Raw genomic sequence first — 26,423 nt, forward strand, 5'->3', positions numbered from 1 at the left:
CTACACTCTTGTCTATTATTTAAATTTAATATCTGATTTTAACAAAAGGTGTATTATAGTATAGGAGGGTAGCAGTAAAACAAAGGGAAAAAAATTAAGGTTTGTTTTCTTTTTTTAACTATAATTTTACATTGTATCAAGAGTCTCACACTCGGGGTCCCAGGGTGGCTCAGCCGGTTAAGGTTAAGCTCAGGCCTTGGCTCAGTGGTGATCCCAGGGCCTGGGCCGGAGCCCTGAACGGTCCCTGCTGAGGGCCCTGGGCTGCTTCTCCCCCCATGCCCGCCGCTCCCCTGCTTGTGCACACTCTCTCCCTCTCTGTCAAATAAATAAATGTCAAAAAAAAAAAAAAAAATAAGAGTCTCATTCTCTAATTTTCTAGATTGATATTTTAGTTACAGCAGACATAAAGAACATTTCAGGTACTGGATATTTTCCTTATATGCCACAGATTCCTTTATGGAAACCACCAACATTATTCAGAGGTAAAATGTTATTATTAAGGAAAGTTTCGGATATCGTGTAATGTCATGTCAACAGTTGGGGAAATGGATGGGAACAGATTAAACCAAAAGGGAAATCAATTAAATTTTAAACCTTTGAAAGGTAAATGTATGCTCTTTTAGGAGATTTTTTTTTCTTCTTTCCTTAAAGACCTCACTCATTTATTCATGAGAGAGAGAGAGAGAGAGAGAGAAGGAGGGAGAAACAGGCTCCATGCGGGGAGCCCGACGCGAAACTCTATCCCGGGTCTCCAGGATCACACCCTGGGCAGAGGCTAAACCAATGATCCACCAGGCGTCCCCTCTATTAGGAAATTTTATTTTAAAATGTGCTGTGTATAAAATAACAGGATACAGATGGTATGACTTTTAAAACCTATACAACTGTAGTATAGTCAACAACACCTCTACAAACCAGAGAGCCAGCCAATTCTGGCATTTCTTTCATCTGAAGACAAAAAACAAAAACAAAAACCCACATTATTCAATTCAGTTTTAACAATCAGCTATGTTGAATTGTTGACTTCCACGGGCTAAACTATGTAGATCTTTTGCTTCTCAACTAAAATAATCACCAACTTCCTCAACTATAAATATTAAAAACCATTTTAAAATATACTTTTTAAAGATTTTATTTATTTAGTCATGACAGCTACAGAGAGAGAGGTAGAGACGCAGGCAGAGAGAGAAGCAGGCTCCATGCAGGGAGCCTGACATGGGACTCGACCCTGGGTCTCCAGGATCAGGCCCTGGGCTGAAGGTGGCACTAAACCACTGAGCCACTCAGGCTGCCCTTAAAATGTATTTTTAAACAGAGTTTTTTTAATAAGAGAGAGAGCAAACAGGGGAGGGGCAGAGGGAGAGAATCTTAAGCAGGCTCCATGCTCAGCACAGGATCTGATGCAGGGCTTGATCTCATGACCCTGAGTAGGGACAAGAGTCAGACACTTAACTGATGGAACCCCCCAGGTGCCCCTAAATGTATTTTTTCATGAATAAGTATTGTTTTGTTTATATTGCCAAATACCTAAGAATGTCCACAATAGCTGGATGATTGTTGCTATTCTTTAAAAAAAAAAAAAAAAAAAAAAGCCAAGTGATTTTATATTTCAAATCTGTTTGTATCAGTCAGGATTCTCCAGAAAAGCACCAACAAAAAGAGAGACACAGACAGAGACGGAGAGAGAGGAGGTTTTAAGGAACTGGCTCACACAGTTGTAAGCTGGCAAGTCTGCATCTGGCAGGGTAGAGATTCAAGTAAGAATTGCTGTTGCAGCCTTGAGTTTGCAGTCTTGGAAATGAGGCGGCATTTCTATTTTGCAATCGGATTTCCTTCTTCAGGAAATGGCAGTCTTTGCTCCAAATGCCTTCAACTGATTAGATGCAGCCCACCCGCATTATGGAGGGCAATCTGCCTTGAAGTCAACTGATGGTAAATTTAACAATATCTAAACACCTTCACAGCAAAAGCTAGATTAGTGTTTCATCAAACACTTGCCACCATAGTCTAGCTACAGTGACACATAAAATTAACCATCACACTATGTGCCGTCATGTATGTGGAACTGTTATATTTTTAGTAAACTATTGCTATTTAACTATTGCACTGTAAAAATTCAAATCCAGGGATCCCTGGGTGGCGCAGCAGTTTAGCGCCTGCCTGTGGCCCAGGGCACAATCCTGGAGACCAGGGATCGAATCCCACGTCGGGCTCCCTGCATGGAGCCTGCTTCTCCCTCTGCCTATGTCTCTGCCTCTCTCTCTCTCTCTATCATGAATAAATATTTTTTAAAAATTCAAATCCATAATTCATTACTCCTTAGCTTGCAGTTTGAAACAGGCTAAAGGTAAACTGACACATATACATACACTTTGTATTTTTTACTACTGTGTTGTCTTCACAAGATTTTTTTAAATCACACTTTTTCATGAATAATTAAAATATCCTGATTTTTAATATAATCACCTCCTTATCTTCTTCAGACACCTTATTCATCCAAAAGCATGTTTCCTTAAATCAGATTAACTTAAATTCTACAGAACACATAAAAAATGAATTTTTATAGGATTCTATCCTCTGATTTTGAAGAAATATTTCTCAGCATTTTAAATCGGCACTACTGTGGGAACTCGCACGTAGTTGTAGTTCTCAGAAAAGGGGGTCTCTATTTGCAGAGTTCTCTCTGCTGAAGTTGTGAACGGAGGCTAGGTGGGTGAAGTGCCTGCCTCGGCCTTATTTTGTAGGGTCCCCTCATTGGCAAGAAGAAAAACTTCTGGGTCAAGGGGTTGTCTTTTCTATTCCTATGATCATAAATAACAGACTCTTCCTAAGGCATGTTGGGAGGCCTGACATCACTAGCAATTCTTTTATTCTGAGAAGATCTTGTAAGAACAATAGAGGTCTTAAGTAACCCTCCTATTTCATTCAGTTTGCAATTCCGACACAAACTGCTCTGGGTTTGGCCTTTTCAAATCACTAAGGGCAGTTAACTCAGGATTTAAACAGTGAATTGTTTTGGGGGGGATCCTCTCGTCTTACTAGGCTATGTTTGAAATTTCCACAAATTTGGATCCTCTCGTCTTACTAGGCTATGTTTGAAATTTCCACAAATTTGGTTAATCACTTGGAGGTAAAGTAATCAGATATCTGGGCCAGGTTTATCTCATTCTTACCCCCTGGGAAGGATCATGAACAGATGGTTTAAACAGTAGTCTCTATAGTTTTTTGATTATGCATCCCGAACATAAAAAAATATATATATTGTAGGGTGGTCAACAGTCCTGGTTTGCCTGGGACTGAGGAGTTTTCCAGGACATAGAAAAGCACACTAAACACAATAACAGGGCATTCCCCCTGGTGGCGCAGCGGTTTAGCGCCGCCTGCAGCCCAGGGAGTGATCCTGGAGACCCGGGATCGAGTCCCATGTCAGGCTCTCTGTGTGGTGCCTGCTTCTCCCTCTGCCTGTGTCTCTGCCTCACTCTCTCTCTCTCTCTGTCTCTATGAATAAATAAAGTAAAATCTTTAAAAAAAAAAAAATAACAGGGCATTCCCTAACAAATCCAGAAGCTGGTGACCCTATACGTGAATCAAAAGTATACATGTGTCATTTAATTACATGTATTATGTGTACTTTTCATAGAGCAATATATATTTTAAATACACAAAAATTGAACCTGAAAGCGGTGACATAATAATAAATAAATAATATATAAAAATAATAAATAATAAAAATAAGTGCTAAAGAGAGGTTTATTTCAGGAAGATGGTATGAATCAACTGCTGCTGTTTGTACTTGTGTCTTTACAACTATAATTAATCTGCAATTTCCTGTCAGCAAGACATATGATCATTTTGTAATGGTTGCCTTAGTCAAAACCAGGTAATATATTCTGGAATTAAATCTATGCAGGTTCATACACGGCAGCAAAAGAAAAAAACAAATCCCATAATAATCACTCCCTGTACAATTCCCATTTTTCCTCAGGAAAGCCAAATACCACTTGCCAATGCTCTGTCAAAAAATGCTAAGAACTCATCTGCACACGTTGGATTTGCTCCTTATCAAAATAATTAAATATGTATTAAAAATGCATAATGTGTCTGACACCATGCTAAGGGTTAAAGATTTTAGTCCTTGTGACTATAAGTAAAAATATAAGTAAAAATGAGATAGCAGTTATTAATAGCATTAATTTAATAATAGTAATACCTCAGCAAGGTTTACAATGTGCCAAGTACTAAGTGCTTCACATATAATAATTATATAATCCTCTTAATAATCCTGTGAGGTAGATGCTATTAAAATTTTCATTTCTTGAACTACTAGAAAGTTTAGACATATTTTTATAAATTGCATTCAGATTTACAAATATAATTTTGAGAGTTATTAAGCTAGTGTGAGAGAATGCTGTCCTTCGGATAAGGATTCCTAGGAGTTATTGCATAAATATGACCACTCTAAATAAATACTGACCTCAAGATACAGAACTAATGTAAATTTAAGATTCAAAATTTCATATAAATATTACTAGATTTATATTCAGTTTTATGGCTTTGACTTTTAGAGAGAAGCCAATTATATTTTAGTTTCTGAGGCCCAAACTCATCCTGGAAGCTGGTTATATACAGTACATCATATCTATATGTGAAAATAATTTATGCAGCATGAAATTTCCAGTACAGTTCCTGGCTTTTCTTTTCTTTTCTTTTGTCAATTGCCTGCTTATCTCCTTCATTTATTTTTCTAATGGTCCTATTCATTTTCTTAAGAATTTTAAATGATTTCTAAATGTGCCTTAATGGCACACTGGTGATTTTAATCCTTTGACATTTATTTATCAAATACCTTTCTCAGTTGTCCTCTCTTTACATTTTAATGAACTAAAGTCTATCTTTCCACTTTCAAATGGTGCCTTTTATATGTACCACCATTTTGGTCTTTTCTTATAACATTTCTCATGCACCATTATCATAATTTGAATTTTTGAATTACAGAAAAGATCAATCAAGTGAAGACTGATAAAAAAGTGAAAGAGTAAGAGTAAAGTAAAAAACATTATGGGGATCCCTGGGTGGCGCAGCGGTTTGGCGCCTGCCTTTGGCCCAGGGTGCGATCCTGGAGACCCGGGATCGAATCCCATGTCGGGCTACCGGTGCATGGAGCCTGCTTCTCCCTCTGCCTATGTCTCTGCCTCTCTCTCTCTCTCTCTGTGACTATCATAAATAAAAAAAATTTAAAAAAAAAAAAAAAAACATTATGTCTCCCCCAATAACAACTCTATGGACAACAAAATAATACATATCAGTATCTTTAGCCTTTTTTGCATGATCATTCTCACGTGCACATTAAAAAGGTTTTTTTAAAACTTGCTAGTTTTCATCAATATCAGAGTGTAGAATTAGAGTACTGTTTCCCTAAATTTTTTTTTTTTTTGCGTTTTCCAAAATTACACATTTTTGTATAATTTCTTATTGGAGTTCAATTTGCCAAAATATAGCATAACACCCAGTGCTCATCCCCTCAAGTGCCCCCTCAGTGCCCATCACCCAGTCACCCCAAACCCCCACCCTCCTCCCCTTCCTCACCACCCCTTGTTCCTTTCCCAGAGTTAGGAGTCTCTCATGTTCTGTCTCCCTCATTTCTCTCCTTTCCCTTTTAATCCCTTTCACTATTTTTTATATTCCCCGTATGAATAAAACCATATAATTGTTGTCCTTCTCTGATTGACTTACTTCACTCAGCATAATACCATCCAGTTCCATCCACGTCGAAGCAAATGGTGGGTATTTGTCGTTTCTAATGGCTGAAGAATATTCCATTGTACACATAGACCACATCTTCTTTATTCATCTGTTGATGGACACCGAGGCTCCTTCCACAGGAGCTACTGTGGACATTGCTGCTAGAAACATGGGGGTGCAGGTGTCCCGGCGTTTCCCTGCATCTGTATCTTTGGGGTAAATCCCCAGCAGTGCAATTGCTGGGTTGTAGGGCAGATCTATTTTTAACTCTTTGAGGAACCTCCACAGTTTTCCAGAGCGGCTGCACCAGTTCACATTCTCACCATCAGTGTAAGAGGGTTCCCTTTCTCCACATCCTCTCCAACATTTGTTGTTTCCCGTCTTGTTAATTTTCCCCATTCTCACTGGTGTGAGGTGGTATCTCATGGTGGTTTGGATTTGTATTTCCCTGATGGCCGGTGATGCGGAGTGTTTTCTCATGTGCTTGTTGGCCACGTCTAGGTCTTCCTCTGTGAGATCTCTGTTCATGGCTCTTGCCCATTTCATGATTGGATTATTTGTTTCTTTGCCGTTAAGTTTGATAAGTTCTTTTATAGATCTTGGAAACTAGCCCTTTATCTGATATGTCATTTGCAAATACCTTCTCCCATTCTGTAGGTTGTCTTTTAGTTTTGTTGACTGTTTCTTTAGCTGTGCAGAAGCTTTTTATCTTGATCAAGTCCCAATAGTTCATTTTTGCTTTTGTTTCCCTTGCCTTCCTGGATGTATCTTGCAGGAAGTTGCTGTGGCCAAGTTCAAACAGGGTGTTGCCTGTGGTCTCCTCTAGGATTTTGATGGATTCTTGTCTCCCATTTTGACTTTATCTTTGTTTTTTGTTTTTTTAAGATTTATTTATTTATGATAGACACAGAGAGAGAGAAAGAGAGAGGCAGAGAGACACAGGCAGAGGGAGAAGCAGGCTCCATGCCGGGAGCCCGATGTGGGACTCGATCCCGGGTCTCCAGGATTGTGCCCTGGGCCAAAGGCAGGCGCTAAGCCACTGAGCCACCTGGGGATCCCCCTTGACTTTATCTTTGTATATGGTGTAAGAAAATGGTCCAGCTTCATTCTTCTGCACGTGGCTGCCCAATTTTCCAAGCACCATTTATTGAAGAAATTGTTTTTTTCCCCACTGGATAGTCTTTCAAGAGGAGACAAACTTAATTTTTCATGTATGGGGAATCTAAACAGATATGGAAATTCCAAAGACAGTCAAGCAAAATGAGGTATATATGAAGTCATTCCGAACTAAGCTGAAGGAGACAGAAATCTGGGATCTCAAAGAGAAGGAATGCAATTCGCAGGACAATGAAAAAGAGTAAATGTTTGATAAATGTTTGCTGGCCCTTTCAGGAACAATGGGACATAGAAGACTCTGACCAAGGAGACCTTGCTACGTCCCTCCCTCTCCATCAAAACTAGTTCGTAGTACAATGTGCTAATCTTACTAATCTATGGCAGTAATTCTCTTCCTGGAGCAGTCTTCTGTCTACACTATTTTTAGATACCTCCTAGTTGTGGGGAGGTAAAGAGTTTTTCCTGAATCTGCTGGGTTTTGATTGCTTTTTAACTCAAAATAGTCTTCATGCCAAAGTGGCACATCTTGAGGCACCCTGCTCTTGGGCCCTACAGTACTGACATAGAATCTATGATTTTTAATACATAAAAAGTTAAACAATGATTAAATAATCCTCAAATATTACATGCTTCTTTAAAAAAAATTTTTTTTAATATATTTTACGAGGGCAGCCCGGGGGGTTCAGCAGTTTAGCGCCGCCTTCAGCCCAGGGCCTGATCCTGGAGACCCGGGATCGAGTCCCACGTCAGGCTCCCTGCATGGAGCCTGCTTCTCCCTCTGTCCGTGTCTCTGCTTCTCTCTCTCTGTGTCTCTCATGAATAAATAAATAAAATCTTTTAAAAATAAATAAATATATTTTACAAAGTAATGCATTTTAAATGTTTCTTTATGAAGTACATGATGTGGACCAATTCAGTGACATATCACAAGAACTGAATATTTGCAGAACCTTTTCAGCAAATCCAACCTCTTCCTACACAAACCAAACCAGATGCCTTCACATGCTCTTTCTCTGTACTTCCATTTTAGTCACTTGGGTTCAAAAACTAGCTCTACCTCATACTAGCTGGTGACTTTAGACAAATTATGTGACTTTTTCTGAGTTTTGCACCTGTAAAACAGAGATAATCATAGTGTCTGTTTCTTAAGGTGTTTATGATTTAAATGAGTTAATATTTTCCAAGCATTTACAATGGTGTCACTTATGCAAACAGTCGTGACAATTCTACAATACTGTGAATGCAACTGCCACTGAATTTTACACTAAAAATGGTTAAAATGGTAAATTTCATGTTAATGTGTATTTTACTGCAGTAAAAAAAATCAAAAATAAAATAAGTAGTGCCTGACACATAAGAATTTTTAACATAAACTAGAAATAGGGCATCGAAGGCATTGATGCACTGGGGCATCAAGGTGGCTTAGTAGGTTTAGCATCTGACTTCAGCTGGGGTCATGATCTTAGGGTCCTGAGATCTAGCCAGTGTCCGGCTCCACACTCAGTATGGAGCCCATTTTTCCTTCTCCCTCTCTTTCTGCCCCTCCCCCTGCTCATGCTCACTTTCTCTTTCTCAAAATAAATAAATAAATAAACTCTTTTTAAAAATAGCATGTGCTACTCTGCATTATTTGATGACTTGTCTATGTCACCTTTAACTAAAAGCTTTATGTAGATAGACTAACACCTGTCATGGACTGAGACACATGGGAGGTCCTAAAGAAATACTTATGACTAAGTGTGGTGTCCAGCAATGCAATGCATTGCCTAAGAGACAGTGACTTCCTTCTGAGTGTAATTATTTAAGGAGAGGTTTAATGATCATCTATTAGTGATGTGTCAGACAACATGTCCAATACACGGAACTAGTAAAAGTGTCTAAAATTTCTTCCTAATCTAAGATTGCATTATACTATTTACCTTGTACTTTGATACAGCAATTTTCAGAATCTAACAGTACAAACATAATAAAGGAATTCCATCTTATACCACTTGCCACCATCATCCCTATAATATGCTCTGCTGGTGCTAAAACACCTTTAACCTTTTCAGATCTCCTGGCATATTTACATCCTTTTTTCTTTTTTGTTTAGAGTCTGCTCTGTCACCTGTACGCTTCACTTTCTTGAGGTCACATTCTCTAGAAAGGCTTCCATGGTCCTTAAAAGGGGTGTTCACTGTCCCATACATGCTCAATAGCATTTTGGTTGTTTTTATCACATGGTATAAGAGTTAGCAGTTTGCTAGTTCTCTAAACTACAGGTTATTTGGAAGCAGAGTGTAGGTCTCTCTCAACTATCTAACACATTGCCTGGTAATAAGTATTTATTAAAAGTCTAATGCCATTAATTTAAATTAAATTATCTTGTGAGCTCTACTTTCAATTGTGTACATCATAATTTTTTTTGAAGATTTATTGATTTATTTGAGAGAGAAAGGGTGGGAGCACAAGCTAGGAGGGGGAGAGGGAGAGGGAGAGGAAGAGAATCTCAAGCAGACTCCCCACTGAGTAGGGAGCTCCAGGTGAGGCTAGATCTCACCACCTGAGATCATGACCTGAGCAAAAACCAAGACTCAGAGGCTTAACCCACTGAGCCACCCAAGTGCCTCTATCCTCATAATATTTTAAAAAATATTTCATTTGAAAGAGTGGGAGAGGGAGGTGGGGGAGACAGAGGGAGACGCAGACTGCCCTGCAGCAGGGAGCCCCCACTCCAGGCTCTATCCCAGGATCCTTGAGCTCACGACCTGAGCCCAAGGCAGGTGAACTGACTGAGCCACCCAGGCGCCCCATGATTTTTTCAAGCACTTTTAAAAAAAAATATTTTAACCAACCAGTTGCAATGCTTTCTTTGTAGCAAAATTCTATCCCAGTGTCAGTGATTTCAAATACCCCTTTAATGCTAATAAGCACAATGTTATATGTGAACATGTACCCCAAAACGACCATGTGCTTTTACTTTGTGCATTTCTTGATGGTAATGCATTTGATGGACTTGCATTTCTGATGGTAAGTTTTCTTTAGCAAAATGTTTGAAGGTAAAAAGACCAAACCAAAATCCACTAAGACATTAGCCACTTTGCCTGACAGAAATTAAAAAAACAAAAAAACAAAAGACCCAAAAACCTAATTCTTACCTAGATGAGATCGTGAATAAGACAAGTCGTCGGGGATGATGAATTCTGCTATCCAAGCTATCTATACAGTTCTGATGAGATGAAAAAGAACTACTTTAATCTTACCAGAATTTGATGATTCTAAAAGCTGAGCCTCCCACTCTTCCATTTATTCTATGGTTCCTCACAAAAGATTATTAAAACACTGAGAGAAAATCTCAGGGAGGAAGCCCAAATTAAAGGGGAAATAGTTTTGTTCATGAGGATAATAAAGGGTACGTCCTAAATTTTCAACTCAAGAGGGAATAAAAAAATAAGATCAACTGAACTTTTATCCATATCACAGAGGAATGATGCTCCGCTCACCCCCTGCGGGATTCACAGGTTCCTCAGGCACGTTCCTTACGCAGAAGTTGGCATCCAGGGTACCAGTGGCTCATCGACAAATGATGACACGTCATGTGGCGCCAGAAGTCAACTCGGGATAATAGTTACCTACATGAGTGAAAGGCCTGCAGTCCCTTACCTCTCTCGTAGGCCTGCACACGCGGCCTCCCCGCCCCCTCCCGCAGCTCTGCACACGCGGCCTCCCCGCCCCCTCCCGCAGCTCTGCACACCCGGCCTCCCCGCCCCCTCCCGCAGCTCTGCACACCCGGCCTCCCCGCCCCCTCCCGCAGCTCTGCACACCCGGCCTCCCCGCCCCCTCCCGCAGCTCTGCACACCCGGCCTCCCCGCCTCCCTCCCGCAGCTCTGCACACCCGGCCTCCCCGCCCCCTCCCGCAGCTCTGCACACCCGGCCTCCCCGCCCCCTCCCGCAGCTCTGCACACCCGGCCTCCTCGCCCCCTCCCGCAGCTCTGCACACCCGGCCTCCCCCCCCCCCCCTCCCGCAGCTCTGCACACCCGGCCTCCTCGCCCCCTCCCAGAGCTCTGCAGACACAGCGCTGCACACCCGGTCACCGACCCCGTGACTTCCGTTTCCGCCGCTCCCTCGGCTCCTCTAACAGAACCCGGCGAGTGCATGCGTCATGGGGCCCGTGGGCCGGCGCAAGCGCAGAGGCGGCCCGGGGGCATGCGCAGTGGCCTGCTCGCCCGGCGGACCATGGAGGCCCCGAGGCCCCCGCCGTGGGGGTGGCGTGGCCGGTGGCTGCTGCCGAGGCGAGGGGGCCTCCTGGCCGTGTGGCTCTGGGCGCTGGGGCTGCTGCTGCTGCCTTACCGTCTGGACGCGAAGCTGCCTCACGAAGAGGACGTACACTTTATCAATGAGTACGTGAACCTGCACAATGAGCTCCGGGGCAACGTCCTCCCCCGAGGCTCTAACTTGCGCTTCATGGTGAGGCTCTAACTTAGTGCTTCGTGGTGAGGCTCTAACCTGGGCCCCGGGGCGAGGCTCTAAGGCCGAACCACGTCCAGCTTGCGCCCCCCCACCCCCGCGGCCCCACGACCCCACGACCCCACGACCCCACGACCCCGACCCCGGGGCTGCTTCCCTGAGGCTGATGGATCGCGGCGACCGCGCTTTCTGCGTGGGTCTAAATCCACATAAAGGTCGTTGAGGCTGGGCTGGGACGTTTACTAAGCGCTGCCCCTGAATGCTGCTGTTGACCTTGTGAAGTCTGGGCCGAATGGACAGTCTCCAGGGGAAAACTGCCAAGTGGAGGCCACTACCTCGTGTGTGGTCTGATTGCAGGGCTGCAAAGACTGAATCATGCAATCCCGACCTAAAACATGCCCATTTAGGTCTTGTTTGTATGTGTATAGAGAAAGGCATGTATACAAAAGTGATTTTTTTAACGATTAGTATTCTAAAGGGATATTTATTTTCCAATATTCTATAATTATGTGTAATCTATGAAATTGAGAAAATGCCAAGAAAATCTTAGTATTGGTTTTCAGATACACTGTAACATGTACAAAGTATGTTGATTTTACAACTATTTTGCTGACTTATCTATGTGTATTTTTGTTCTTGTCCTTAAGTAAAATTAAGTAGAACTTAATGAGTCTAAATAATGATAAAATTACACTTTTCTGGATATTTCCAGATAGCTAGCCAGGGAACAGTATCTTGTGATTTTTTTTTTTTTACATTTCTGAGACTATCCATAGAACTTTACATGTGCCTCTTTTATAGTATTTACCAAGTATCACTATGTATTAAAATTTTATATTTATAAACTATAGAAGACAAAATTTATTCACGACTTTGCATTTTATTCCCCACATTACAGTAGTTTACATATACTTAGTATTCAGTAAACGGTTTTAGATGAATATTTTAAATTATTGTATTACTCTGTATAAAAGGAATAAGATTAAAAGTGTATATTCTGAAGACTACGTGTAAGAGTATTATAACCATTTGCATCATCTAGCAATCTGATTTTTAAATTACAATTATATAGATAGTCCTTTGCCTCACGAAATAGTTACTTCATTTATGATTAATCAAAAACATTTTGTCCCATGGAAATTCCACAAACAAGACCCATAAGCACAAAGTTAGCATTGTTTTCCTTAAATCAAATAAGAACTCAAGGAAAATAGTTCAGAAAAAAAAAACTTATTATTAATTTGTTTTCTTTGCTTTTTGCATTCTTTTTTTCAGACTTGGGATGTAGCTTTGTCACGGACTGCTAGAGCATGGGGGAAAAAATGTGTGGCTGAACATAATACTCACTTAGATGAACTAAATATGGCCCATCCTAAATTTAATGGTATTGGTGAAAACATATGGATTGGACCTGAAAATGAATTCACTGCAAGTATTGCTATCAGAAGTTGGTATGAAGAGAGAAAAAAGTACCATTTTGAAAATGACAGTTGCTCTAGTGACTGTTCTCATTATAAACAGGTATCTAATATTTATATTAATTCAACAGACTCCTTAATTACTTTACTACCAAGCTTTTTATTATGTTTCAATATTATAAATAAACTTAAATGGCAAAGTTATTACCTCTAATGGAATCAAAATTCTAATCAGTCCTAGATCTTCAAAATGTCTATGATTCCATGTATTACATGAGGCATACAGTTAAAACATTCCTTTAAATGTAATAAATCTCAGGGCCCCTGGCTGGCTCAGGAGTAGAGCATCTGCTTTCGGCTCAGGTCGTGATCCTGGGGTCCTGGGATCGAGTCCGCATCAGGCTCCCCGCAGGGAGCCTGCTTCTCCCTCTGCCTGTGTCTCTGCCTCTCTCTGTGTCTCTCATGAATAAATAAATAAAATATTTAAAGTAAATAAATGTAATAAATTTCATCTCTATACCCAGAAATGATAGGTGCTATTCTAAAAGTAACACATTCTGGAAAAGGAAGAAACCAGAAAATAAAAATTATTTTTAAATTATAAACATAAGTAAAAGATTTGATATTTTTTGCACAGATTAGTACACATACTATGATATAACTGATTAAAACATTTTAAGTGAAAATTAATAGCGTTGTTTTCCTGTCTCCTAACAATCCACCTTTACACTTTATACTTCGACAATACTGAGCCACTTGTTATTTCCTCTACATACACTTACTATTTCACATATTATTTATAATCATCTATTTATATATGATACTCCACTGGTACAGAGAGCTTGTCTTATTAACGGCAAGAACAAAGCATTTTGGTCTTCTATAAATACTTGTTATCAAGAATCAAGAAATTATTGGATGAACTTCCAAGCTGATTTAAGAGATGATTATTTTTCAATCAATATACTATGATGTCATATTTTATGCAGAACTTAAAATTTTTTTTTTTTTTTTTTTTAGAACTTAAAATCTTGTGATCTTTTTCATACTGAAATCTTGTGTTCAAATTCCATTGAATGAGTTGTGTTTCAAGACATTTGATTAATTCTTCTAGAAAGATATAGTGGCTCTCCATTGTTTTACTCATATCAAAGCCAGATTCCTTAATATGATTTTAATAATCCCAGTAAATTAACCAAGTCTACTGAATATGATTTTAATAATCCCAGTACATTAACCAAGTCTACTTCATGATCAATTCCTCTGGTAATTTTTACTCTTTAATTTTGGTATCCTAGACCTTTTTGTTTTCCCGTATTTGACCTGCTTAACTCCATTTCAACTATTGCAGACATTCTATTATCTATTCTTTTACTGTATCATTCTATTTCTTTAAGAATCACTCTTTTAAAACTACTGAAGGTTGGGATAAAGAGAAAAGGAAACCAGAAACTGTTTTTCTCTTCCACAGATGTCAACAAGACAATACAAGTACTGTTTTATGTGGAAGTATTAGAAATACTAAAGCCATACAGAGAATTTTCTGGAATATCTTTAATGATTATTATATTGCCACTCCAATTCAAGACCTGTTTTTCTTTTTATAGAAACCAGCTTTTTTATTCATTTTTTTTAAATTGCAGGTCCAGACTCTTATTTTATTTTATAATGGAATTTCCTCAACAAAAAAGAAAAATGCTAATTGCATTCAACTACCTTTATTTTTGTATTGCTTATCCTTCTCTTTTATAATCTTGATGTCATTTTTCTCCTTTCTACTTACAACTTCCAGGCTTCCAAAACATTTTCTCCTTTCTTTTCCCTCTTCCTCTCTGCCAATAACTTAGAGCTCTCAGCTTCAACAGGAGTTTGGAAACTGATTCAGCAAGTGTGCCTTCCTTTGGCTCCAAAATTCTTTGGATCAGTGTTTCTCAAACTCTTTATCCTAAGGCAGAACCTGCCAAATATTTCTCTAAATACAATTTGGGAAATGCTTCCCGAAATCTGTGACAATTCTCTACTTGCATCCAAATAAAGAATACTTCATATTCCTTAAATTGTTTGGTTAAAGATTGTGAATTGAATATATTATAGTTTATAGTATGACTGAGTAAATGTTTAGAATCAAATTTGGGGTTTTTTGGAAAATTGTATTTTAGGTTGTTTGGGACACATCTTACAAAATTGGTTGTGCCGTAACTCCATGTACAAAGATTGGACATATTAGATATGCAGTAATTTTCATATGCAACTATGCACCAGGGTAAGTTACCTTAAATTTTAAAAAGAATGTAAAAATAAATTGGGAATTTTTCAAGATTAACTTTTCCTAACTTTCAATATAATCTTCTATATGGTTTTTCAATGTAGCCTTTGTGAACTGTAAAAGAATTAAATATAAGATATTAAGAATTTTAAATTGAAATATTTTCAGTTCTATTGGGTATATTGATTTAACATACAAACTAGCCAAGTATTACTTCCTAAAAGAATTTTAACTTTAGTGTCATTTCACAATATCTAGCCTAAGTAGCATAGAATTTAAATTATTTTCCAAAATAGTTTATTTCCATATTTATAATAAAAGTCAAAGAAAAATAAGGTTAGATGTGTTGAAATGTATGTTGTGAGAGTTGTTTCAGGAGTGCATCAGCTTTGTAACTGAAAGACACTTAATTGACCATCCTTTGCAAGTTGTGTTACTATTTGAGGCTAGTCTCATATAAAAAATCCAAATATCTCAAATTGGCAAGAGTACTTCAGGAGTCTTCTTTTGAAGAAGCTTGAATTCTTTCCACTTACTTACCATGTGATTATTTACCTTACACCTGAATACCTTCCTATGACAGGAAATAACTACCTTCCAAAATAGCCTCCATCTCTGAAGAGTTTTGTTGGAAAGTTTGAAGTTTTCTTATAGGTCAAGATGATACTGTCAGTAATATTATTAAAATATCCAACCAGGGACACCTGGGTGGCTCAGCGATTGAGCATCTGCCTTTGGCCCAGGGTGTGATCTTGGAGTCCTGGGATCGAGTCCTGCGTCGGGCTCCCGACATGGAGCCTGCTTCTCCCTCTGGTGTGTCTCTGTCTCTCTCTCTCTCTGTCTCTCATGAATAAATAAATAAAATATTTTTTTAAATGTCCAACCAAATGAGAAAATATCCTAATCACCATGTCAGGAAAACAGTAAAAAATTGACTACACACTAGGATTAAGAATTTCTGCCAAATAAAATGCTCTGGGACTAAACCACAAAGAAAAAACAAATCCCATCGATTACTGATTACTGATTGTATTCCTCTGGATAGGGAAAATAAGAGAACTATGATGTCAATCAAATTAGCCTCAGAAATCCTTTCCGTGATAGAAGTTTTGTGACCTTGAACATAGTCATGCAAAACAAGTTCAGGATGTAGACATAAAACTTTTTAACTTTTTAGGCCTCCTTTCATTCCTAAAAACTGAAAGCATTGGAACAATACCTTTGTATTGAAACTTTTCAAAGTTAACTGTTGACTGGTATTGAAAATTCAGAGAACCTGGTACTGATGTAAGAGAGGAAGGAGGTTCCTCTGGGGCACTATCTTCATTTATGCACTCAGCAACTCTGTACAAGGCATTGATCTATGTCTACCAACAAGACCAAAAATGGGTGACCCTATTTAGTTTGTAGTCTTGGAAGGGAGACAAACAATAAATAAATAAACAAATAAATAATATTTAAGTAGGTAACAAAATATGCTATAATACTTAAAGCAAGATAGACATATTGGGAATAACAAGTATGGGATAGAGATAGGGTAGTTGTAAGAGAAAGTGGCATTTGGTGTGATAATGACTATTTCAGATAGAAGAGCATGTATAAAACCTTTGAGCTTAGAATGCGTCAAGCATGTTTAAGAAATGAATAACTGGTTAGAGGTAGGAGCTGAGGTAGAAAATTAGGCGACAGCCTCACCAAACAACATACCATAGGCCGTGTTAAGACTTTGGAATTTATTTCAAGTAGTGGCCAAGCCAATGGAAAGTTCTAAAGCAAGTGAGTGACATAATCTTATCTCTGTTTTGAAAAGAACACTTTTAAGGGGATCCCCGGGTGATTCAGCGGTTTCTTCTCTTTCTGCCCCTCTCCCCCATGCTCTCTTTCTTTCTCTATAAAATAAAATAAATCTTTAAAAAATGTTTAAAAATAAAATAATAAACAGTGCTCTCCTTTTCATGTACATTTAGAATATTTTATTAGCTTTATCTCAAGTAATAATTATCCAGGTAGACCTGTGGTTCTCACATGAGTTAGTATCATACTAACATGATCTTATAGTCATGGAATTACTAGGTTAAAGAGGATATATACTTTTAATTTGGATAGCTAGTACTATCTATTCATCTTAGTCATACTGTTTTTTTTTTATTTTTTATTTTTTAATTTTTTTTTTAATTTATTGATGATAGAGAGAGAGAGAGAGGCAGAGACACAGGCAGAGAGAGAAGCAGGCTCCATGCACCGGGAGCCCCATGTGGGATTCGATCCCGGGTCTCCAGGATCGCGCCCTGGGCCAAAGGCAGGCGCTAAACCGCTGCGCCACCCAGGGATCCCCATACTGGTTTTTTTTAAACATTTATTTATTTTTATACTCTATTTTTTATAGTGTGTTGTGGGGAGGTGAGGGCAGAGGGAGAGGGAGAGAGAAACTCTTGCAGACTTGGTACTGAGCGCAGAGCCTGATGGAGGGCTCCATCCCACCATCCTGAGATCATGACCTGAGCTGAAACCAAGAGTTGGAGGCTTAATCAACTGCACCACCCGGGTGCCCCTTAGTTATACTACTTTTCTAATAACAATTCTTTACATTAACATATGACCTCTCATATGATTGCTTTTCAGTTCTCTTGCTAACATAATATATTTTCAAACATTCTGCTATGAGTTCAGTATATTTTTAATTTTCATCTTGTATTTTACATGAGTTTATTTTTTTTTTTACATGAGTTTAGATATCGTTTTGTAAGTTTCAAAAAAAATTGGATTTCATTTTCTGGGACCTGTTTCTATACATTCACGATTTTTCTCTTAAGTTGTTGGATTTTTTTTTTTTTTTGTAATTGTAAGAGTGTTCAGGTAGCAAGAAAATTAATTCTTTCACGCAATGTCATTTATAAATATTTTCCCAGTTTGATGTTTAACTTTGACTTTATTTATGATATAATTTTGCAAAAAGAATTATTTTGTTATTAGAAAAAGTACCAGTATTTTTTTCCATAGGTTTTGAAGTGTGTGTCATCCTCAAGCAAGCCTTCTCAAAGTATTATTATTCAACATTTTTTTCCAGTAATTCTTTATGTTTTTAACTTTTAAATATTTGATCCACTTTGCTTTTGGATATTATGTAATCTAGTATAAGAATTAGTCTCCTGATGAAAATGACTATAAAGACCAGGCAAAACATATAAGAATATTGCTTTTAGTCATTACAAAATAACCAATGCAGAGCTATGATCTTTGCAAATAGAAAAGGACTTACTGAGAACCCTATATTTACTTTGGTTTTCTCTCTGAGGGAATTCTTGAAACAATAGCCAGAGAAGCAGAATCTAAGCAAAGACCATGTTATTTTCTGAGCAAAGGAAATACCAGTGTTTGTTGATGTTAAGTTGCTTCACCAAGCAGAACATAAAAATCAAGAAGTATATATTCACTTGATTATATAAAAATTTAAAATGAATTTGTGGCTAAATAAATACCATAGATATAGCCAAAGAAAAAATAATATACTGGAAAATATATTTGTGGAATATATGACAGAGTTCATCTCCTTAATTTACAAAGAATTCATACAAATAATAAAGAAAAAGAGAAACAACCCAAAAGAATAATTTGCAAAAGATATGAAGACGTCATTTACTGAAGAGAAAAAAGTCATTAATCCTATGAAGAGATATTCAATCTCATAATTGAAGTAATTCAAGTAAAAACAAAAATAAGTTACTACTTTTCACTCATCCGTCTGAGACAAGCATAGAAAAGCATAACTGATACTCTGCACATGCGATGGGGCAATAAATTGTTATAATTTTCCTGAATAGGACAGAATAACAAAATTTATACTTACCTTTTGATCTTGTAATCTCCTTATCAGAATTATATCTTATTAATATCTTCATGAAAACTGGCCAAGATATATATACGAGAATACCCATCTTAGCATGTTTTAATAGCATGAAACAAATTTAAAAAAAAAAAAAACTAATGAGGGATCCCTGGGTTGTGCAGCGGTTTGGCGCCTGCCTTTGGCCCAGGGTGCGGTCCTGGAGACCCGGGATCGAATCCCACGTCGGGCTCCCAGTGCATGGAGCCTGCTTCTCCCTCTGCCTATGTCTATGCCCCTCTCTCTCTCTCTCTGTGACTATCATAAAATAAATAAATAAATAAATAAATAAAATAAAAAAATAAAAAAAAAACTAATGACTCCAGTAATAGCAGACTGAGCAATCAATTTACAATGCATTATTGTGTAACCATGAAAAATACTGGTCTTTATGTACCAGTCTCACTTGTTAAGATGAAAAAGTAAGATGCAGAACAATAATAAGCAAGATTGGGTCTTTTTGTTATAGCAGCTAGTGCTACCAGAAAATCAAGTGATTCAGTAAGAGAGAAGTGGAGTCAGTAAGAGTCCAGTGAGGTGGGTAGCTCTGCGCCACTGTTCATTCAGGGACCCTTCTCACTGCCTCCCCACTCCTGGGAGGCAGGATCTTTGTCCGCAGATCAAGTCCAAGTGGCAGGTAAGGGCTAGCTTAGGCTCACAGTCAGGGAAGAGAAACGTGTGGGCGCATGGCCATCTCTTAAAGTGGGAAGTGATGTGCATAAACTGCTGTTTCCGATGGAAAACGGATCACATGGCCACATGGAAGTTGCAAGGGAAGTTGGGAAACGCAGCAAGGCTAGCCATCAATGTACCAAGCTAAAATACTGTTATTCCTGTATTTTTAGAGATATTTAGCTTGACAGCTAGGAGTCTATCATATAGAGAAGTACTGAGAAACTTTTATTAAAAAAAAAAAAAACTTGCTTCTGGTAGAAATCATGAACTGTTAAACAGAAGCTATCTTTGGGGAGACAGAGGGAAAGTGGAGGATGGAGACATTTTTCCCCTTTAAGGTTGCCCCTTTCTTCTTCCTCCTTTCCACCATCTCCTTAAAGTATTGTACATGCACTGCTTTTACTTAACATCAACAAAGGATATCTGGATTGAGATCAGAAAAATATATAAGACATTTTCAGAAGGCAATGAATAACAGGATTTGCAGGTCATTTATTAAGTAATGGGAGAGAGGAGGGACAGCTGGGTGGTTCAGTCCTTAAGGGTCAGGATCTTGATTTCAACTGGGATCATGACCTCCGTGTCATGGGATCCAGCCTCACATTGGGGTCCATGCTCAGCGAGGGGTCTGCTTGAAGATTCCCTCCCTCTGCCTCTCCCATCACCTGCACACATGCTCTCTCACTCTCTAAAATTAATAAATATTTTGGGCAGCCCAGGTGGCTCAGCGGTTTAGTGCCGCCTTCAGCCCAGGGTCTGATCCTGGAGACCCGGGATCAAGTCCCACGTCGGGCCCCCTGCATGGAGCCTGCTTCTCCCTCTGCCTGTGTCTCTGCTGGTCTCTCTCTCTGTGTCTCTCATGAATAAATAAATAAAATCTTTATTTAAAAAAAAAGGGAAAAAAATGAAGGAAGATGGTATCTTGGGGAGAATTAGAAGATGGTGCAGCTAAATAATATCCATCTCAAAGGAGCTTTACTGGTGTTTAACTGTGGTCCCTAGACCTATAGGTGCAAGATGTGAAAGTGAAGGAAGGAGATGTGACTGAGTTTTACCAAAAGCAATATAAAATAAGGTAGCTTTGGGGCACCTCAGTGTCTTAGTCTGTTAAGTATCCAACTCTTGGTTTCCACTCAGGTCACGATCTCTGGGTCATGAGCGCTGTGTCGGTTGCTGTGCTCAGTGGGGAGTCTGTTGGAGATTCTCTCCCTTTCCCTCTCCCCTCCCCCAGCTTGTCTTCTCTCTCTAAAATAAAGACATCAATCTTTAAAAAAAATTTTTTTTAATGTAAGGTGCTTTGCACATACAAGGATAATTTGGAAAAAAAAAAAAAAACAAAAACGGATTCATGCTTTCCTTGACATTATATAAGTCCAGGAAGTAGTCATGGGGTTTTAGCAAAGACAGATACAGGAGCTGTATCAGACGGGGAGCCAGGTAGAACTGTTAAAAGATAATCTTCCTTGATGCTCACCACATTGTATTTTTCTCCAGCCTTCTGGGATAGATCTTTAAGTCTTCTTGGGAAACCTACAGATGTTCGGACATGAGCCAGAAGCAAGTTCTGTGGTTTTCCTCAATGGTATATGGAAGTAGTGACAGTGCAGGGAGCTGCTTCAGGTGCTCTGGATATTCTGGGTGTGTGACATGGAGCCCTACCCTTCCTGAATGGTCTGTCATTGTCTGCCTTTAAAATCCTTCCTCTTCCTCTCTTTAAATAATGATGGGGCTAAGTTATTCCCAAAACTTACCCTACAGACTGTTTCCTCAGTACCTTGCAGAAAACACCAAACAAAAATACCATTTTAAAAGAGATGTAATTTATTTTCTTTTAGAGTGTAAGCTCCTCAAGAGCAGGGACAATGTTTTCTGTATGTTCTATTGTGCTAGTACACTGTAAATGCTCAATAAATATTGATGATGGGAAAGAAAATCTATCAGAGCATCTATCTGATGTGCTCTGCCCTTGTTCTTTGGACAATGTTTAGACGAGATGGGTTTGCACAGGGAAAACTTTGAAGAGAAGAATTTGCCTACAGATTGTCATGGAGCTGGATTACCTCCTTCACGAGCAAGCTGGTGGCAGGTATGAGTCTAGCGTAGGCAGAGATAGTTTCGGTCACCACCGGGATTGTGTTCTGTCTGAAACAGTATAGCTCTATTGTAAATGTGAATAATGGTCTTCTAATGGACTTGGGTTTGGACATGGGTATAGTTGCCCACAAGGCCTACCAGGTAACACATCCTTATCCAGGACCTGGACACACGTCCTCCAGGTGGTAATACACTGAAGGTATAGACAGAGATGAGTCTAGAGAATGTTCTAGAGGACTGTTCACTCTTGACTTGGTCTCAGAAAACCACTGGGCTGCTTCTTGGAAAAAGCAAATGCCTAAAATGCCTATTTCTCTAAAAATAGAGAAATTTGTCTGTGTCTTCAGGTACTGCCAGGGCAGCTGTGAAATGTCAATGGGCGTTGCTGGTTATAGGTGCTTAACTGTTGTTTTCTCCTCATCCAGACCAATAATTCCAATTACAGGTGTGGAATTGTACTGTAGATTCAGAGTTAACTTGATTTAGGTTAAACTTTTTTTTTAAAAGATGGTATTTATTCATGAGAGATACAGAGAGAGGCAGAGACACAGGCAGAGGGAGAAGCAGGCTCCCTGCAGGGAGCCCGGCAGGGGACTCGATGCCCCAGGACCCAGGGTTACCCCCTGAGCTGAAGGCAGGTGCTCAGCCACTGAGCCCCCCAGGGGTCCCATTTAGGTTAAACTTCTTACAGACTCAGAACAAGAGGAATATCGGTGTGCATGAGAGTATTAGTCTGGCATTTCTGACTATATGATATAAATAGTGATATGAAATTCAAATCTTTGGAAAAGAGGACCCATTGTATTCCGCGTGATGTGTATTTATTTATTTTGATATAGATATATAGATATTTTTTTGCCTTTCCAAAGTCAATCTAGATACAATGTGACTCAGAAATTTGATATGCAAGTTTGTGAATATTTATTTCTTAGTGTTCACCCTTCTTCCAAATGGCCCAGAGTGACCTAACCAGGGGTTTATGTACCTAACATTAGTTTTTAGAGTTTCCAACTACACACTGAGCAAATAAGCATTCCTATTTAAATGACCAGGATTAATGACCCTTTTTTCACTCAAAATTATAATTTCCCTGTTTGTTTTCCTTCTTCCTTAACCTAAATCCTTCATATAAGCTTCCCAATTTGTATCTACTTTGGCCTTTTTTTCTTACGTAGCTTTGGGCAATTGATGTAATAATTTCTCACTTCTTTCTTCTGTTTTGTACAACAGATGAAACGAAATTTGTAAAATCCCATTTAAATTTATTTGCTTGTTTTTCTATTTACATATTTTTAGGGCAGACCTCTAGTAAGTCATGCAGCTGGGTCTTTGGGACAATAGGCATTTCAGGATTTTGCATAGTCTTCAGAAAATTAATATATCATTTCTCTAGAACTTTTAATACATTTGTACCAAGGAGAAAACAATTAATTATAAAACATTCTGTAACATCATTGTGGAAGGAAAATTTTGCTACAAACTAAAATGAAAGTAGCTTTAAAACTCACTCATTTAAATTAGAGTACTTTGTTTCAAGGACATGGCAATTCATTTCAGAAGAGACTATTTTCTTTGGGGATAAAAGGAGAAGATTATATCTCTAATATCAGTACTTCCTAGAGTCCATTTTCTTAGTTAAATCACCTTTATAACCTAACTAAAAATTTCTAACTGTTTTTTGCTTTTTTATAGAGGATCTCTGTCAAGAAGGCCTTATAAACAAGGAGTAATTTGTACTCAATGTAGCAGATTTGACAAATGCACAGATCTTCTATGCAGTAAGATAAAGAAAATAAAAACATCCATAACAGGGACTCCTGGGGGGCTCGGTGGTTGAGCGTCTGCTTTTGGCTCAGGTTGTGACCCTGGGGTCCCGGGGATCGTCCCACATGGGGCGGGGGGGCGGGGGGGGGGTGTCCCCGCAGGGAGCCTGCTTCTCCCTCTTCCTGTGTCTCTGCCCCTCTGTGTCTGGCGACCACTCACCCCTGAAGAATAATGGTTTCCACTTCTCTTAAATCTCCCAAATTTCACTTGCATTCCTGTTTTTGGCAAACTCTAACTTGAAGCTATTCAGAGGAAGGGATTCACAGAAAGGGAGTTCGCTCCAGCTTCAGGTCTGCAACGCAGAATCAACGTGACACCAGTGGGGTAGAGTGCTGCGTGGGCAGTTGGCAGTCCTGCACACTTTGGCTGGTGTCAGACTTTTCCACAATAACAGTCAGTGTCAAGAGATAATGGAGTAATTCCCATACTGTCCTTAATGCTTATGTAAATTCAGCCAAACTTATTATTCAAGTACAAGCAGATAGGCGAATATTGTGGAAACACAAATTTGTGGCACATAATTCTCACAAAGCCAGAGGTTGGCTTTCACCAAAAAGAAGAGATGAATGGAAAATGAAAAACTGCTCTGAAAAAAACTATCCATAAGCATTGAGACTTAATAGACAAAGACTAACTTCTGAAGGCTACAATTACAAAACAAAATGTAAATATAATAAATTTTAGCAATATGTAAATGATATAATTAATAAAATTGGGGAAAAGAAGAGAGAGAGAGAGAAATGTGCTTAATTTCCATAGCCAGGGGCCAAAAAATATTGAAAGCTGATAAATCAAACAGTAGAGATGTAAGTATATTTAAATGTACTTAAAAAAAAATGTACTTAAATATCCAATCAAGTGCAAAAGTAAAAGAAGAGTGTAATCAGTGAAGAATAGTGATGACAAACGAAGGAAAACACAAAGAAGAAACTTGCTATTTACATCATTGCTCAACTAAGTTGATACACATACATGGAATGAAGTAGAGAAAATGCAGACTATGAGGTAAAAGATTTTTTTTAAGAAGGGCTAAAGTAGAAATCATTGCATAAAATATGAAGTAAAATAAGACCAGGCACAAAAGGCTCAAATATCCTCAAAGATCCAACAGGTCAGTTCACCTCTAGCATGGTCTGAAGAGTGACTTCTGAATTTTCTCGCGAGACAAAGCCTCTGGTTGCCGTGGAGTTCCCTGTGGGTAAGGACGCATTTGTCCTCTGGCCTCCCTCCTGACCGCACCGGGGAGGATGGTCTGATCTTACCCACCCAGCACGTGGAGGAAAGGAAATGTATTTCCTGGCAGGTATTACGATAGCATTGGGCTGGAGAGCAGGAACAGGACCAGGCTCCAGACTTAGCTTTGCCCTCTAGGAAGTGAAGGGCAAGTAAAAGCTCCTGAAAATAAGAATTAAAGAGTAAAGTGAGGTAAATCAGAATATTAATTTGGAGTTATCTGGTAGGAAGAGAGATGTAAGTAAGAGACGCTATAAGACCCTAGGATATTGAAGCTGGAAAGAATCTTTAATGGACAGAAGTGAAGTGCATCCTACAAGGTGACTTAGTAATGGGATCAACACGTCCTCGTTCCTATATTTCTGTGTTCTCTATCAGACGAGGCTGACTTTTACTGAAAGGGAATATACTGTATTTTATGATGGGCTACTGGTTGCAAGGGGCCCATCAAAGATGGCAGCAGGATACCTGAGGACTGGGAGAATGCTGTCATTATTTTTAGAAAAATAATCTTATCTCTAGGGAAAGAAGGAATTTCACGTAATTCCTTATGGACTTTCTTTTTCTTTTTAGGTAACGCAGATCGTGACCAATCCGTATGTATGTATTGCTGTCCTTTATTTCTTGGACTACTTAACTACTTTATGTGAAATCCAGCTTTCAGTCCTGCTTCTTTATTTACAGATTATCGATTTTGGTACCCCAGATGGGAAGTTCCCCGGCCAATTGTGTGTGATCCACTGTGCTTATTTATTTTCTTTCTGAGAATGCTGTGTTTTACAATATGTATCACAGTTGTTTTAATAATACAGTCTCGGTTTCCAAATATATTGTTGGAAGAAGAGATAATGTTTGCCTCTGAAGTAGTTGAGGTACAGCCAGAAAAGTTACAGGAGGTGAAGGAAGAAGACAAGGAAAAGAAGAAAGAGGAAGTGAAGGAAGAGGAAGGAGATAAAGAAGAGGAAGAGGAGGACGAGGAGGAGGGGGATGAGGAGGGCAAGGTGGAGGAGCAGTAAGATTTACCACCGTCATAGGCCAAAAGCATAATACAAAAAACAATATAAGCAAAAAATAAAATACTGAGCTTTAACAAAAAAGAATATATATAAACCGCTACTGGAATACCTTTTATTCTCTTTCTTCTTCAACAAATTTAAATTTGAAAAACATAGAAACAAACAAAAAACTTGTATTTTATAGTAATTAGTATAAGGCAAGCTCTTAGACACTAAGAATAGGTAAAGACGTGATGATAGAAATACTACAAAAGATTTGACCAGTCTAATGAGTCTTAAGATTTAACTGTGTTATCCTTATAAAGGAAGGAATTCCCATTGTGTAAATGTTTCTATCTCTATGTTTTAAATATTTCTTAAGAGGGTTAATAAGTTTCTTAAGTATTAAGATTATACATGTAAGTGCATAGAACCATTCCAACTTAAGATAACCATTTAATAACCTTTGGCTTTCTTGTTTTTGTCATCACTATTATGATTGTTATTTTTTTTCTATCTAAAATCAATTAATTACTATTTATAGTTACTGATAGTGGTGATGATGGTGGTGATGATACTGACCATGTGGTATCAAGGCATTGAATATCATTATGTGTATTTGTATTGTGTGTGTTTGAAATAGTTTCACTGGTACTGGCACTGTTAGGAGACAAATTCTTATTTCTACTTCATGTTTAATATTTTATTAAAGACTTGTTCTAATTCTTTA

At 38.6% G+C, this 26,423-nt stretch overlaps 2 protein-coding genes across 9 annotated transcripts in view; one reads left to right on the forward strand and one right to left on the reverse strand.

Annotated features, from left to right (window-relative positions):
• The window catches only part of CAPS2 (calcyphosine 2), an 84,399-nt gene extending 73,440 nt beyond the window's left edge, over window positions 1-10,959 (reverse strand). For 2 of the 8 annotated variants that reach the window (XM_077913881.1, XM_077913874.1), the window contains exons 1-2: window positions 10,304-10,531; window positions 9,996-10,066 (exon numbers count right to left, since the gene is read on the reverse strand). The gene's annotated coding sequence lies outside the window, so the exon portion shown is untranslated. Of the gene's footprint in view, window positions 1-9,995; window positions 10,067-10,303; window positions 10,532-10,875; window positions 10,907-10,936 lie in introns of those variants that run through there. The other 6 variants (XM_077913879.1, XM_077913875.1, XM_077913872.1 and 3 more) reach the window with 5 other exon arrangements.
• Window positions 10,886-26,423, forward strand: GLIPR1L2 (GLIPR1 like 2). Its single transcript, XM_077913896.1, has 6 exons — window positions 10,886-11,305; window positions 12,581-12,826; window positions 14,883-14,986; window positions 23,334-23,419; window positions 25,272-25,298; window positions 25,383-26,423. Exons 1-6 carry the CDS (start codon window positions 10,994-10,996, stop codon window positions 25,712-25,714), a joined length of 1,107 nt encoding a protein of 368 aa, XP_077770022.1. The 5' UTR covers window positions 10,886-10,993; the 3' UTR covers window positions 25,715-26,423.

This window comes from Canis aureus, chromosome 11 (genome assembly GCF_053574225.1).
Source record: "Canis aureus isolate CA01 chromosome 11, VMU_Caureus_v.1.0, whole genome shotgun sequence".
NCBI classification, from domain to species: domain Eukaryota; kingdom Metazoa; phylum Chordata; class Mammalia; order Carnivora; family Canidae; genus Canis; species Canis aureus.

Excerpts from the sequence above, each read along its gene's own strand:
- GLIPR1L2 (XM_077913896.1), top strand. The coding sequence starts at position 10,994 with ATGCGTCATGGGGCCCGTGGGCCGGCGCAAGCGCAGAGGCGGCCCGGG. Across the intron at positions 12,827-14,882 it reads ACTGTTCTCATTATAAACAG|GTTGTTTGGGACACATCTTA; the intron begins GTATCTAATATT and ends ATTGTATTTTAG. Across the intron at positions 23,420-25,271 it reads ATGCACAGATCTTCTATGCA|GTAACGCAGATCGTGACCAA; the intron begins GTAAGATAAAGA and ends TTTTCTTTTTAG.